Consider the following 16,167-nt stretch of genomic DNA (forward strand, 5'->3'; position numbering starts at 1 on the left):
CAGCCCTTCTCACAGTGAGGAAGTTCTTCCTGATGTTCAGGTGGAATCTCCTTTCCTGGATGAAGACTTGGGAGAAATCCGGTGAGGGCAAGTGGATTGTGCGGGGCTGGGCCTCCTGGGGAGCGGGGGAGGGAGGGAAGGGGCCAGATGGTAAGGGAGTAAAGCTTTATTTATATTCCGCCCTCTCCCCCCAAGGGACTTGGCCAGGTCTTTCTCCTCCTTTGGGCCCCTCAGTGGCAGGGACACCGACCTGGAGAGGGACGCCGTGGGTTGGGCTTCTCTCTTGTGCCATGTCCCATTTTGTCTTTCAAGAACAGCCTTAAAACACTGTGGTAAGTAAATGAAAATTGCTTGACTTCACTCAGTGGAATAATGCAAAAGGAAGCAAGGAAGTCTTAAGGCAAGCACAGTTCTTAGTCTCTGATAAACTCCCAAATCAAGTAGCAGTCTTACTTCAGACAAAGAAACAGCAATAAATCCTTAATAATAATAATAATAATAATAATAATAATAAACTTTATTTATACCTGGCCACCATCTCCCCAACGGGGACTCAGGGCGGCTTACATGGGGCCATGCCCAGAACAATACAATATAACAGAATATAAATAAAACAACAAATCATAACACATTAAACAATACAATAAAAGAAAATATACACTACATTAAACAAAATCAAAAGAACAATAAAACCAAGGGCGGGCCACATGAACACTAGGATTAAAACTCGGGGTGAGAGAGGAAGTAAAAGTAAAAACCACAGAGAACAGGGTCATAGAGTGGCGGTGCAATCTGGAGGACAGATATTGAAGGAGAGCAGCAAAAGGGATGTATGTAGTAATTACTCTCCAAAAGCACAGCAGAAGAGCCATGTTTTCAGGTCTTTCTTAAAGGTTGCTAATGTGGGGGCTTGCCTAATCTCACCGGGCAGTGAGTTCCACAATTGGGGGGCCACAGCAGAGAAGGCCCTCTCCCTTGTTCCCACAAGGTGGGCCTGAGATATCGGCAATGGCAACAGGAGCAATTTCCCTGATGCAGACCTGAAGCAGGCACAAGGGGAGCGAAGGCTTAGGCATTAGAGTCAGTTTGTTACCAGCAAGAGCTGGCTGCACCTGCTTCTGCTTTACAGCCCTGAGTCCCCTCACAGCTGCTAGGGCAGTTCCGAATTACTCAGTTGCATTTCTGGCAGCTATCCTAGCTGAACGACATCTCTGCTCTGTTTCCTTTTGCCTCTCCTGAAAAGTGGGTACTTGCAAAATCTCCTCCTCCGATTCCAACTCACCCTCAGATTCATGAACACTTTTCTGCTCCCCTTCCTCGTCTGAAGAGGAATCCCTAACATGTGAGGCCTCAGCCCCATCTCCCCCGCCAGTCTCTGGATCCAGCTTGTCTGCTTCAAACTGGATTCTCTGGCAGTGTAGAATCATAGAATCGTAGAGTTGGAAGAGACCTCACGGGCCATCCAGTCCAACCCCATTCTGCCAAGAAGCAGGAAATTGCATTCAAAGCAGACTTTGGTAGACTCATACCATCCAGGCAAAGCAGATCATCTGGAGTCAGAAACCTGGATTCTGTGACAGTTTAGACAGGGACTGAGCCAACTTGGGCCCTCCAGATGTTTTGGACTCCCAACTCTCGCAATTCCTAACAGCCGGTAGGCTGTTAGGAATTGCGAGAGTTGGGAGTCCAAAACATTTGGAGGGTCCAAGTTGGCCCAGGTCTGGCTTAGACTCATATCCACTTCAAAGCAGATAATCTAGATCCAGAAACCTGGTTTCTGTGACATTTTAGACTCATATCACCCGCTTCAAAACAGGTAATCTGGATTCAGAAACTTGGGTTCTATGACAGTTTAGACTCGTATCATCTACTTCAAAGCTATGCTGTTTTGTGATGACACTTCTGTACAGTATATAATAAATGTTCTTTTTTTTTGTTTCACAACAAATGTGAATTCTTCATCATGAAAAAATAAGTCATCCCCTGAAAATAAGACCTAGTACATCTTTGGGAGCAAAAATTAATATAAGACACTGTCTTATTTTCAGGGGAACGATATAACCTGCAATGTCAGTCGAGGGAATGCCTTTGGAGGCTCCTTGGCAATTGGAACTAATGCTATTTATGGAGACCGAAGGCTGTCTGTGTGAACATACATCTCTGCTACATACAAACATACAGATTTTCACTTTTATTATGTGTATAAAAGATAAATAGATGGGAAAATTTGGGAATTAGTAACACTTTATTTATATCCTGCCCTCTCTCCCCAGAGGGACTCAAAGAAATTCATGACAACACCTGAAAATTGTTGAAGTGGGAATGATTGTATATAGAGTTGTTTAAATGTAATTGAGTTGTAGTGTTGCAATGTGAGCTGTAGATTGCATCATGCACTGTCTGCTGTCCACTATGCGAGTGTGTAAAGACTTAACTGTGTATTGCATCAGACAGCAGAGGTGGTTATAAATAGCTTACTGTGTTATGTTATCTCCCTGCCCTCTGCTCTTTTGCCTCTCTGCACTCTGTATGTATATATCGTCTTGAGAGTTTTTCCGTTTGTTAGTAAATCTTTTGTAGAAAGCCAAACAGGCTTCAGCCTATTTATTGGTGCCAGTGATTCTTCGTTGATCTTCCGCTGCATGTATGTTTATCCAAACCGCGCGCTCTGACAAAAATGTGGAGCACAAACTATATTTAAATGCTGAATTAAGACGTGTGGCAATGAAAACCAAACCGACCAAAAGAGGATCAATTCAAGATTTGTTGAGATAAGAGACAAGACGCTGAAAAGCAATAGATGGTGATCAAAGCAGAGAATATATGTTGTACATAACGGAATAGGAATAATAATAATGTCCGAAGCAAGACCATTGAATCCAAACCTGTGCCACCACAGGAAATGATGTTCAAATGTTGCAACGGACAGTCCGGTCGGACGCAAATGGTAAGGAAGAACAACAATCATTGTGTATGAGAAGAGGAGTCAATTCATCTTTCAAGAGAAAAATATTATTTTTACTGTGAATGTAACAGTCCTTTGATTGTATAGCAATGCTTTTTTGCATCTGTATTCATATTGAGGCATTGAACTAAATAGAGGTTTAATGACATCTAAAACCATTTCTGTATTACTGTAACAGTGGATACTTGTCTTTGTATTTATTATTTACAGTATTTATATTCCGCCCTTCTCACCCCGAAGGGGACTCGGGGCGGATTACAATGAACATATATATGGCAAACATTCAATGCCAACAGACAAACAACATACAGTAGAGACAGACACAGAGGCATTTAACATCTTTCCAGCTTCACGATTCCGGTCACAGGGCGAGCTGTTGCTTCACCATCCACTGGTGGCAGTTCTTCCTCATTCTTTTCCTCGTGTTTTGCTGGCAGTTTTATGCTGTTGTAGATTAGTTAAATTAGCCTCCCGCATAAAGCGTACCTAAATTTCCCTACTTGACAGATGCAACTGTCTTTCGGGGCTGCATAGGTCAACAGCAAGCCGGGCTATTTAATGGTCGGGGGCTTAACCCGACCCGGGCTTTGAACTTATGACCTCTCGGTCAGTAGTGATTTATAGCAGCTGGTTACTAGCCAGCTGCGCCACAGCCCGGCCCAAGGAAGGTCCAAGGAAGAACGACGCCGGACCAGCAAGGCTTCGAGTTCAGGGTTTACTGTTTCCAGCTGGAAAAGGGTGAGAAACCTGCAGCTCCGTGGCAAATTCAAAGTAGCTTTCACACCTTATACTTTGTACAGACCTTGTATTTATACAGACATTGTTATACAAGTTGTTGATCACAATTCATGATCATTATATTGAAGAACACTTTTATGATCGATGTGAAGGTCCTTCATCCGCTGGGGTGCCGTCTTGGTCCTGTTCCAACATCTCTCGCGACCCCATGATTTATTTATTTATTTATTATTTGAACTTATATGCCACCAATCCCCTAGGGCTTGGAGCGGCTTCCAAAAACAGACTAAACTCTAAAACAATTTAAAAACAGCAATAACAGAAATCAAACGCCTGCCGAAACAGGTGTGTCATGTTGGTCAGCAACTCCTGGACCTCTTTGGTTACGAATCATGATTTCTATATACAGTAGAGTCTCACTTTTCCAACATAAACGGGCCGGCAGAACGTTGGATAAGCGAAGATGTTGGATAATATGGAGGGATTAAGGAAAAGCCTATTAAACGTTAAATTATGTTATGATTATATAAATTAAGCACTAAAAACATCATGTTTTACAACAAATCAACAGAAAAAGCAGTCCAAAAGATGGTAACGTTATGTAGTAACTACTGTATTTATGAATTTAGCACCAAAACATCGCAATATATTGAAAACCCTGACTACAAAAACATGGGCTACTAACAAATTGACTACAAATAAAGATAGAATTGCATAAAATGAACTTACAAGTAGCAACATTGTCGGAAATTAAATCCATAAAAAGTTAAATCCTTGCTGTCCAGAGAAACAGTTTTGGATTGGGGCAGGTGGCAAACTGCGTTGGATAATCCAGAATGCTGGATAAGCGGATGTTGGATAAGTGAGACTCTACTGTAGCTGTAAATACTAAATAAAGTTTGAACCGCTTTTGACAGCTGAATGAAGGAGTTGTGAAGCAAATTAATTCCTTGCGTTCTGTGCAGACAGCCAGAATCGTTGGAGGAGGAATTGAGACAGGGAAGATGATTCGTCTCAATCAACCAACTGACAAACAGCAGTGTGTAATGAGCTCTAAGGGATGCTGTGAGTTTTCCAGGCTGTATGGCCATGTTCCAGAAGATTTCTCTCCTCACGATTGGTTCACATCTATGGCAGACATCCTCAGAGATTGTGAGGTATTTTGGAAAATAGGGGAGACTTCTATATCTGTGGAAGGTCCAGGGTGGGAGAAAGAACTCTTGTCTGTCAGAGGAAGGTGTGAATGTAGTAATTAATCATCTTGATCAGCATTTAATGGCCCTGAGGCCTACAGGCCTGTCTTCATCCTGTCTGGGGGAATCCTTTGTTTGGAGGTATTAGCTGTCCCCGATTATTTCATGTTTGGAATGACTGTTTTCAGAATGTTTTTTATTTATTGTTCTGATTTTAGAGTTTTTCAATACTGTTAGCCAGATTTTATTCATTTTCATCTGGCTACCAGTATTAAAAAAACTCTAAAATCAGAAGAGTAAATTTCCCACACTGGAAATTCCACAGATATATAAACCTCCCCTGCCTAGTTTCCAACATACCTCACAACTTCTGAAGATGCCTGTCACAGATATGGGAGAAACGTCGGGAGCAAAAGCTTCTGGAATATGGCCCAAAAGACTCACAGCAACCCAGTGATTCAGGCCATGAAAGCCTTCGACAATATGAGCGCCAAATGGTATGCTCAAACCTCTGTAGTTATACCCTGTTGATTGCAGAAAGAAAAAAATCACACCTAGATGTGGACCCTTTTCTTTACACATACACCTATCTTAATCTTGGTGTTGATCCTTGCAAAAACTCACCCAGTTTTATGTATACCTTAACAGATGTGAACTCTCAGTAAAGCTCTTTCCATACTGCAGGTATTTATAGGGTTTCTCTCCAGTGAGTCCTTTGATGTGAACGTAGATGTTCACTCCGAGCAAAGCTCTTTCCACACTCCAGGCATTTATAGGGTTTCTCCCTAGTGTGAGTTGTTTGATGTGAACGTAGATGTGCACTCTGAGTGAAGCTTTGTCCACACTCCAGGCATGTATAGGGTTTCTCCCCAGTGTGAGTCCGCTGATGTTTACGTAGATTTCCACTCTCAGTGAAGCTCTGTCCACACTCCAGGCATGAATAGGGTTTCTCCCCAGTGTGAGTCCGCTGATGTTTACGTAGATTTCCACTCTCAGTGAAGCTCTGTCCACACTCCAGGCATGTATAGGGTTTCTCTCCAGTGTGAGTTGTTTGATGTGAACGTAGATGTGCACTCTGAGTGAAGCTTTGTCCACACTCCAGGCATGTATAGGGTTTCTCCCCAGTGTGAGTCCTTTGATGTGAACGTAGACTTCCACTCGCAGTGAAGCTCTTTCCACACTCCAGGCATGTATAGGGTTTCTCTCCAGTGTGAGTCCTTTGATGCCTACATAGATTTGAACTCTTAGTAAAGCTCATTCCGCACTCCAGGCATGTATAAGGTTTCTCTCCAGTGTGAGTCCGCTGATGTTTACGTAGACTATCAGTCACAGTGAACCTCTGTCCACACTCCAGGCATGTATAGGGTTTCTCCCCAGTGTGAGTCCGCTGATGTTTACGTAGATTTCCACTCTCAGTGAAGCTCTGTCCACACTCCAGGCATGTATAGGGTTTCTCTCCAGTGTGAGTCCGCTGATGTTTACGTAGACTTCCACTCTCAGTGAAGCTCTGTCCACACTCCAGGCATGTATAGGGTTTCTCCCCAGTGTGAGTCCGCTGATGTTTACGTAGATTTCCACTCGCAGTGAAGCTCTGTCCACACTCCAGGCATTTAAAGGGTTTCTCCCCAGTGTGAGTCCGCTGATGTTTACGTAGACTTCCACTCTCAGTGAAGCTCTGTCCACACTCCAGGCATGTATAGGGTTTCTCCCCAGTGTGAGTCCGCTGATGTTTACGTAGATGTGCACTCAGAGTGAAGCTCTGTCCACACTCCAGGCATTTATAGGGTTTCTCCTCAGTGTGAGTTGTTCGATGTGAATGCAGATTTGCACTCTGAGCAAAGCTCTTTCCACACTCCAGGCATGTATAGGGTTTCTCCCCAGTGTGACTCCTTTGATGTATCTTCAGCTTGTCATGCTGACTAAAGCTCTTTCCACATTCAATATATTTATATGCTTTCTCTTCCATGTCAACAGCCTTATCTACATGTTCAAATTCCATCTGGACATTAAGAAGAACTTCCTGACTGAAAGAGCTGTTCAGCAGTGGAATTCTCTGCCTCAGAGTGTAGTTGAGGCTCTTTTGGAGGCTTTTAAACAGAGGCTGGATGGCCATGTGTCAGGGGTACTTTGAATGTAGTTTTCCTGCATGACAGGGAGTTGGACTATATGGACCATGCTGTCTCTTTCAACTCTGATTCTACTCTATAATCTAAAGTGAATTTTAGAATTCAGTCAGATCAACACTTTGAGATGATTTGTTATTTCCATAGGACTGTTTCCTTACTATACTTTGGTTTCCAAATTCCTTAATATCTACTAGAAGCTGGTTTGTTTCTCATCACACCAGGGTTGGCTCAAGAGTACCATCATGTTCCTGGTGAAGAAAAAAGAAACAAAAGGTTAAACATGAAGTTCAATACCTTCTTTATCTCCAACATTATCCTCTTTTGCCTTCATGGATCATGCTGAAAATGGAAATACAGTACCAAAACATACGAGACATGAAGTGTTTTAAGGACATACACAGAAACCAGTAAAAACAATCACAGATTTGTAAAACCAAGAAATGAAATCAGATGCTTTGAGTGAACATAAAAGAGACAAAAGTTAGCCCTGGCTGAAAGGTGATTCAACAAACACAGACAGGAAAAAAGCAAGCAAGCAAGCAAGGATAGATGGGTTGAAGGAAGATATATAGGACAGACAGAAGAAAGAAAGGAATAAAAGAAGGACGAAAGGAAGGAAAGGAAGGAGAGAGTGAGGAAAGGGGGAACTGGGACTCGAAATGGGGAATTCTGATAGCTAGAATAAAAGGGAAATGAGTGATGATGGCGACAGGCAGGACTTGCTGAGGGTTCTCAGCAAGCCAACCCTGTAGATGAGATCTGGTAGAGCTTTAAGCTCCCCACGCCAGGCAGATTGAGTCCAGACGTGTCGCTAAGTGCAGCAGGCATACACCCCGAAGACCCCAGTGATAATCCACCCCTTAAGGGAGGAGAATTGAGTGGGTCTGGGGAGCCGAAGGATGAGCGGATCTCTCCAGGGGAAACATGCTGCAAGGCTCGTAGAAACTGCCAGCCTCGCTCATTTTAAAGTAACGAAGAAATAAAGAAGCTATGAAAGAGATTTCAGCAACCCCAGGATTGGTGGAACTGTAAGTTATCGCATTAAGAGTAAAACTCATCTCCGGAGCGGGCTGAGATCCCCCCCCCCCCCCGAAAAGAGAATGAAATTCTATTTAACAATGAGTGAGCTCTTTCAAATATTAAAGGAGACCGGTAATAGAATTTAGAGAGAGTGGGGTGAAAATGTGGATAAAGCCCCCCGCTTCCCCCCATGAAAGAGGAACCTTGCTATGCCCATACTACAAAAGGAAAAGCAACCAAACCCATAACTGACCTTGAAGCCATATTGTTTAGTCTGGAAGAAGCTTCTTTAAAAACAAAACGGGTCACCAGCGCGATCTAACAGGAAACAGTCAGCCCTCCCAGCCCGCGAGGAGGAGCGACAAAGAAGCTGGGATCGAGGGGAAGGAAAGAAGAGCGGGAAAAAAATCAAGACCGTGGGAGTGAAGGACTGGGGTGAAGGACTGGGACATGGTGGGATTTTGCGGGTGTAAGAATGACAGCGGAGAAGACGACAAGAAGAGGACCAACAAGGAAAAAAGAAGATAGAAGAAAGGACTTAGGAATAGAGGAAGCAAGATAAGGATGAGAAGGTACAAGAGTGAATAGGTGATAAGAGGAGAAAAATAAAGACATTTAAATTAACCCTTTACTCCACAAAATAAAAATTCAAAAATCTATAATCCACAAAATGAATACACCAAAGATCAAATTTGAAAAGGATACAAAAGCCTTCCCAAGGATGTAGCCTACCTGGATTTCAGTAAGGCCTTCGACAAAGTCCCCCACGACCTTCTGGCAAATAAACTAGTAAAATGTGGGCTAGACAAAACTACGGTTAGGTGGATCTGTAATTGGCTAAGCGAACGAACCCAAAGGGTGCTCACCAATGCGTCATCTTCATCATGGAAAGAGGTGACAAGTGGAGTGCCACAAGCAGGGCTCCGTCCTGGGCCCGGTTCTGTTCAGGATCTTTATTAACGACTTAGACGAAGGGTTAGAAGGCACGATCATCAAGTTTGCAGACGACACAAAACTGGGAGGGATAGCTAACACTCCAGAAGACAGGAGCAGAATTCAAAATGATCTTGACAGACTAGAGAGATGGGCCGAAACTAACAAAATGAAGTTCAACAGGGACAAATGCAAGATACTTCATTTCGGCAGAAAAAATGGAAATCAAAGATACAGAATGGGGGACGAGGCCTGGCTTGACAGCAGTGTGTGCGAAAAAGACCTTGGAGTCCTCGTGGACAACAAGTTAAACATGAGCCAACAATGTGATGCAGCAGCTAAAAAAGCCAACGGGATTCTGGCCTCATCAAGAGGGGAATAGCGTCTAGATCCAGGGAAGTCATGCTCCCCCTTATTCTCTTCTGCCTTGGTCAGACCACACCTGGAATCACACTGTGTCCAATTCTGGGCACCACAGTTGAAGGGAGATGTTGACAAGCTGGAAAGCGTCCAGAGGAGGGCGACTAAAATGATTAAGGGTCTGGAGAACAAGCCCTATGAGGAGCGGCTTAAAGAGCTGGGCATGTTTAGCCTGCAGAAGAGAAGGCTGAGAGGAGACATGATGAGAGCCATGTACAAATACGTGAAGGGAAGTCATAGGGAGGAGGGAGCAAGCTTGTTTTCTGCTGCCCTGCAGACTAGGACACAAGGGAACAATGGCTTCAAACTACAGGAAAGGAGATTCCACCTGAACATCAGGAAGAACTTCCTCACTGTGAGAAGGGCTGTTCGACAGTGGAACTCTCTCCCCGGGGCTGTGGTAGAGGCTCCTTCCTTGGAGGCTTTTAAGCAGAGGCTGGATGGCCATCTGTCGGGGGTGCTTTGAATGCGATTTCCTGCTTCTTGGCAGGGGGTTGGACTGGATGGCCCATGTGGTCTCTTCCAACTCTACTATTCTATGATTCTATGATTCTATGATTCTATGAGAGCATCCTTAGCATCCATAATGGATGACATTTTCATGAAATACCTTTTTAAGGAGATTCAAAAACTATCAGAAAAACAGGATAAATTGGCAGAAAAGCAAGATAATTTTCAAAAAGAAATCTAAGCAACAATTGAGAAGCAAAGTATCCAACAAAGACAAATACAAGAAGAAATATTAGACATGAAGAGAGAGCTAAAAGAGCGAAATAAATAGCGAAATAAAGGAAATTAAAGCTGATAATTTAAAAATAAAGACTCAAACAAAAATCCAAAAGAAGATAGAAAACCTAACTAACAAAAACGATAAATTAGAAAGAAACCAAGAAATGTTACAACAGAAAAAACTTGAATACCAACTAAGAAATCTACAAGAGGACACAGTAGAGAATTTGAGACAGATTCTAACACAATCAATTGCTACGACATTAGGATGCACCCAACAAGAAGCACACCAGGAAACGGACCGTGTCTACAGAATACAAACCAACTATGCTAAGAAAAATAATACACAAAAGATGTCATTGTAGAGTTTGTAAAAAAGAGAATTCGTGACGAAATATTAAGAACAACCAGTTCCAACCCCATGCTTTACAAAGAAAAGAAACTGATAGTACTTAAAGAATTCCCACCAGTGTGATGACTCATGGGCCTTGTAGTCCTGCTCATGACATTGTAATGCCTGATGAAGACGAAAACTTGGGTTTTTTACCTTCCCAGTCAGAACTGGAATCTTCTCAGCCAGATCTTTCCCAGCCAGATCTGGGAACCTTGCACCTGCAAGAAAGTTGTGACCCAGAAGTATGTCAAACAAACCCTGAGCCTACATCTCCCGTGTTCTCTCGCCATGAGTTTTGTAAACAACAGAGGGGTTTGGAAGCAGCTTCGCGCAGGAGTGCTAGAATAGCAGCTAAGAATGTACCCAATTAAGCCTGCTTTTCGTGAGAATCTTTAAGGAGTCAAACATCTGGTCTCAGAGTTTAGCTTTCGTTTCTGGTTCCCAGAGAACTGCTTCGGCGGGAAAGTTAGACTCGATATAGGTGTTTTACCCGCGTAGTAACTTCGCGGAGTCAATTCGTCAGCCTCCGGAGCGAGTTGTGTCTGGACAGCGCGCTCCGTTTCAAGCCTCGTTCCTGCTCAAGCCTTGTCCTTGTTTCCAGCCTTCGCTCCTGTTTCCCAGCCTTTGTTTACCTACGGACCTTGCCTTGTTTCCCAGGACTAAACCTTGCCTTGTTTCACGGATTTTACCAAGTTATTCCACGGACCTTGTTCTTGTTCCTCGTTACCTTGTTCTTGTTCCTCGTTACCTTGTTCCACGATTCAAGCCTTGTTTCAAGTATCAAGTTATTTCCTAGCCTTGCTCAAGTTCATGGACTAAAGGACCTTGTCATCTCCCCTCACTTTGCCTGGCAAAGTGAGTGTTTCGGTTATTGGATTACAACTTTGGACCTTAATATTTCATATTGGACATTGTTTCTTTGGACTAATTTTGACCTTTCCTGAAAGGTCTGCTTCTGGACTAACTTTTACATTTGCTTTTACTAACTTTATATATTTCCTTAATAAAGATATTAGATAGAATCTGGCCTCTGCGTATGGTTATTGGTGCTCTGTAGCCTGGGTCGTGACAGTTTGACTCCGCCACCCATAAGCACCAATTAACCAAGGCCAGAATGTCTACCGGAACCGTGCCGGGCGGCCAGCCGATTACCTACACCATCGACAAGGATGAGGTGGACCGAATCCGTGATAAGCTCAATGCACAGGATGGGGAAATAAAGGGTTTGAAGGAACGCGGAATCCGTCTTCCGGCCATGGCGTTGCCAACCAAGTTTACTGGAGAAGCTTCTAAGGTTCATGTTTTCCGTCGCCAATGCCAAGCTTATCTAGAGGCCCGTGATGCCGAGTTTCCCCAGGAAGACATCAAGGTGGCGTGGATTTACAGTCTCCTAGACGGGCCAGCGGCTAACTGGGCGACGGCTCTGTTCGACCAAGCCTCCCCACATCTAAGGTCAGCGCAACATTTCTTGGACCACCTTAAGGCGACCTGGGGAATCGAGGACAATTTGGAGGCAGCCGGGCACAAACTCCGCCGCCTCTTCCAAGGAGACAGACCCATGTCTCAGTACATAGCCGAGTTCCGAGTGCTGGCCCACAACACCGGCTGGAACGATGTTGCCCTCAGAGGACAATTTCGGGAGGGTCTCAACATTGAAATGCTGGAGGAAATCTCCAAGGTGGATCCTCCCCAAACGCTTGAAGCACTCATCGATCAATGTTTGCGGGCTGAAGTCATGATTGCCAACAGGAAACAGTGGGTACGAGGCCAGAGCGGTAGAGCTGGGGCAAAACCCCCCGCTCCCGCCAGCGTTCAGCCGCGTCCAGTGTGGAGACCCCCACCACCATCCCCATACCCCAGAGGGAGCGAGGAGGTGCCGATGCAGTTGGGCAATGTGCGTCCCAGATTAGATGCCGCCGAGAAGGCCCGCCGCCAACGCCTAAATCTCTGTTGGTATTGCGGGAATGGGGGCCACTTCGCCAGAGAGTGCCCAGCCAAAGGGAAGCCTGCCGCCCGTCTTGCGGCGGCGTCCTCCACGGAGACGAAGGCGTCTGAGGCGGCTGGCACACAGCCGGCGGGGGAAGCCAACGACCGGGCGTAGAGAGGCTCGCCAACCCAGTCAAGAAACCCATTCAAGAGCCGCCAACCGGGGTCCTGTTCCTTCTAGTGGTCACCTTATGGTCAGCAAAAAAGGGACCCGTCATGATCCACGCCATGATAGACTCAGGAGCTACCAACAATTTCATTGATAGAGAGTATGCCGACTCTCTGGGATTACAATATCATGACTTCAAGAATGCCCGTGTGGTACAAGCCATCGATGGCCGCCCTCTCAAGACGGGCCCCGTAAGCCAGTGGTCGGAACCCACCAGGATGTGGATAAGGGAACATATGGAAGAGATTTCCTTCTTTGTTACTGAGGTTCCCCATTTCCCTGTGATTTTGGGGATTCCATGGCTGACACTTCACGACCCAAGCATCTCCTGGTCCAACAGAGAACTGCAGTTTGCTTCAAGGTACTGCCAAAACCATTGCCTCGTAGCCAAGGTCTGCCATGCCACAGACACCGAGCCCATTATCACCTTGCCAAAGAAGTACTCCGAGTATTGGGATGTATTCAATGAAAAAGAAGCCGAAAAATTACCCCCACATAGACCTTATGACTGTGCCATAGACTTGGTGGAGGGGGCCCCGATCCCGCGAGGGCATCTCTACTCCCTGACTGAACCAGAGCAAGAAGCTCTCAGGGAATTCATAGAGACAAACCTTCGCAAGGGATTCATCAGACCCTCTCAATCCCCAGCTGCCTCCCCAGTGATGTTTGTGAAGAAGAAGTCAGGGGAATTACGCTTGGTGGTGGACTACAGAGCATTGAATAATATCACCAAGCGGAACAGCTATCCCCTGCCCTTAATCTCGGATCTACTAGACCGACTTCGAGGAGCCAAGGTTTACACCAAGCTGGATCTTCGGGGAGCTTACAACTTAGTTCGCATCAGAGAAGGGGACGAGTGGAAGACCGCCTTCCAGACTAAATTCGGATTATTCGAGTCCCGAGTTATGAATTATGGATTATGCGGAGCTCCCGCAACGTTCCAGCATTTTGTCAATGACATTTTCCAGGACTATCTAGATAGGTTCTTGATAATCTACCTGGACGATTTTTTGGTGTTTTCTAGATCACAATCAGAACATGAGAACCACGTCAAAATGGTGTTACAACGATTGCGGGATCATGGACTTTATGCCAAGCTGGAAAAATGCGCTTTTGATCTACAAGAGGTAGATTTCCTTGGATACCGTATCTCGCCTCTAGGGCTCTCCATGGATCCAGCCAAGGTTTCAGCAGTATTGGAATGGCGGGCGCCAACTAACAAGAAGGAGGTGCAGCGATTCTTGGGGTTCGCGAACTATTACCGCAAGTTCATTCCAGATTTTGCCCGCTGGTCTGACCCAATCACTAGCTGCATCCGTGGAAAACAGCCCTTCCGCTGGACTGATCAAGCAGAGAAAGGGTTCCAGCAACTAAAGAAATTATTCACATCCCAGCCAATCCTTCAGCATCCAGATCCTGAAACCCTTTTTGTGGTGCAAGCGGACGCCTCTGATGTGGCAATTGGGGCTGTGCTCCTACAACCGGTGGGAGATCACCTTCATCCTTGTGCCTATTATTCTCGTCAACTAACCGCACCAGAGAGGAACTATACCATTTGGGAAAAGGAACTATTAGCCATAAAGGCAGCTTTTGAAACTTGGAGACATTGGCTAGAAGGGGCCAAATTTCCCATTGAAGTCCACACTGATCATCGGAATCTAGAACATCTAAGAACTGCCCGCAAGCTAAATCAGAGGCAGCAACGTTGGGCTTTATTCTTTGAACGTTTCAACTTCCAGATTCATTATGTGACCCCAGCCCAAACCAAGCAAGCAGACGCCCTGTCACGTAAACCGGAATACGCTGCAGGACGTAAGGAGACCCTTGAATCCCAACTATTACAACCTGAGAACTTTGCCACGCTCACAGTGGGGAACACCAAATCCACTCCCATTGGTTCAACTTCCTCTACTCCAGGACCCATCTGTGCTCAAGAAATCAGGGCTAGTCAGCAAGCAGATGCCTGGGCGCAGGACCAACTTCGTCAAGGTCTGCATTTTCCCTTTTCGCTTAAAGATGGACTGCTTTGCTATAGAAATCATGTTTATATCCCACCCGGACCGGGCAGGGAAAAAGCACTTCGTCTGTGTCATGACTGCAAACCAGCAGGGCATTTCGGACTATTTAAAACCATGCATCTGATCCTAAGAGATTTCTGGTGGCCCAAGATCCGCAAGGATGTGGAAAAATATGTTAACACCTGCCCAGTATGCCAGCGCTCCAAGATAAGAAGGGAGAAGCCCTCAGGGCTTCTGCATCCCCTTCCTACCCCATCTCGGCCATGGGAAATAATTTCTGCGGATTTCATCACTGACCTACCACCTTCCTGTGGATTCACCACGATCCTAGTGGTGGTGGACCTTTTCACCAAGTTAGCCCATTTCATTCCCTGTGAAGGTCTTCCCACGGCCAAAGAGACTGCAGATTTATTCCTCCAACATGTTTTCAGACTACATGGATTGCCCAAGAGTTTGGTCACAGACCGTGGATCTCAATTCACCTCTCGTTTCTGGAAGGCACTACAAAAACTATTGGGCATAGACTCTCGTTTATCTTCAGCTCATCATCCCCAAACGGATGGGCAAACGGAGCGCACCAATGCCACTTTGGAACAGTATCTTCGCTGTTATGTAAACTACCAACAGGACAATTGGGCTTCTCTGTTACCACTGTCAGAGTTTGCCTACAACAATGGAGTCCAAGCTTCTACAAAAGAAACGCCGTTCTTTGCAAACTACGGCTTCCATCCACGTTTCTTTCCCCCTGTCATTGAAACTTCAGAAGTTCCCGCAGCAGAGGATTGGCTGCAGGAACTCACAGCAGTGCAACAACTTTTGCTCCAACAACTAGACCAAGCCAAGGAGGACTATAAACGTCACGCGGACAAACATCGCCAGCCGGGCCCCGAAATCAAGGTAGGAGATCGGGTTTTTCTGTCCACTCGCTTTTTGCCCTCCCACCGCCCTTGCCGGAAGTTAGATGCCCGTTTCATTGGCCCCTATCCAGTGGTGGCGCAATTAAACCCCGTGACTTTCAAACTCCAACTTCCGCGTTCAATGCGCATTCACCCAGTGTTTCACCGCTCCCTGCTCCTTCCGGCGGATGGTGTGCGTCCTGATACAGATCAACCGGCCCCCCCTCCTGTTTTGATGAATGGGGAGGAGGAGTTCGAGGTTGAGGACATTTTAGATTCTCGCTTTCACCGCCGCCGCCTACAATATCTCATTGACTGGGTGGGTTTTGGCCCTGAGGAGCGCTCTTGGGAAGACGCCTCCACAGTCCATGCTCCTGATTTAACCCGTCGCTTTCATCAAACCTATCCCGCCAAGCCGCGACCTCGCGCCTCGGGGAGAGAGTCCCAGTTTGGGAGGGGCCTTGAGGAGGGGGATAGTGTGATGACTCATGGGCCTTGTAGTCCTGCTCATGACATTGTAATGCCTGATGAAGAAGAAAATTTGGGTTTTTTACCTTCCCAGTCAGAACTGGAATCTTCT

At 45.6% G+C, this 16,167-nt stretch overlaps 1 protein-coding gene across 1 annotated transcript in view; it reads right to left on the reverse strand.

Moving 5' to 3' along the window:
- Positions 1-493: 493 nt before the first annotated feature.
- LOC103281173 (oocyte zinc finger protein XlCOF6-like) overlaps positions 494-16,167 on the reverse strand; it is a 43,563-nt gene continuing 27,889 nt past the window's right edge. Inside the window, exon 2 of the mRNA XM_062977030.1 lies at positions 494-7,270. Within this exon, the coding sequence (XP_062833100.1) occupies positions 5,585-7,009 (1,425 nt within the window). The 5' untranslated portion in view covers positions 7,010-7,270 and the 3' untranslated portion in view covers positions 494-5,584. The remainder of the gene's footprint in view (positions 7,271-16,167) is intronic.

The sequence above is a fragment of the Anolis carolinensis genome, chromosome 3, assembly GCF_035594765.1.
Source record: "Anolis carolinensis isolate JA03-04 chromosome 3, rAnoCar3.1.pri, whole genome shotgun sequence".
Lineage (NCBI taxonomy): Eukaryota > Metazoa > Chordata > Lepidosauria > Squamata > Dactyloidae > Anolis > Anolis carolinensis.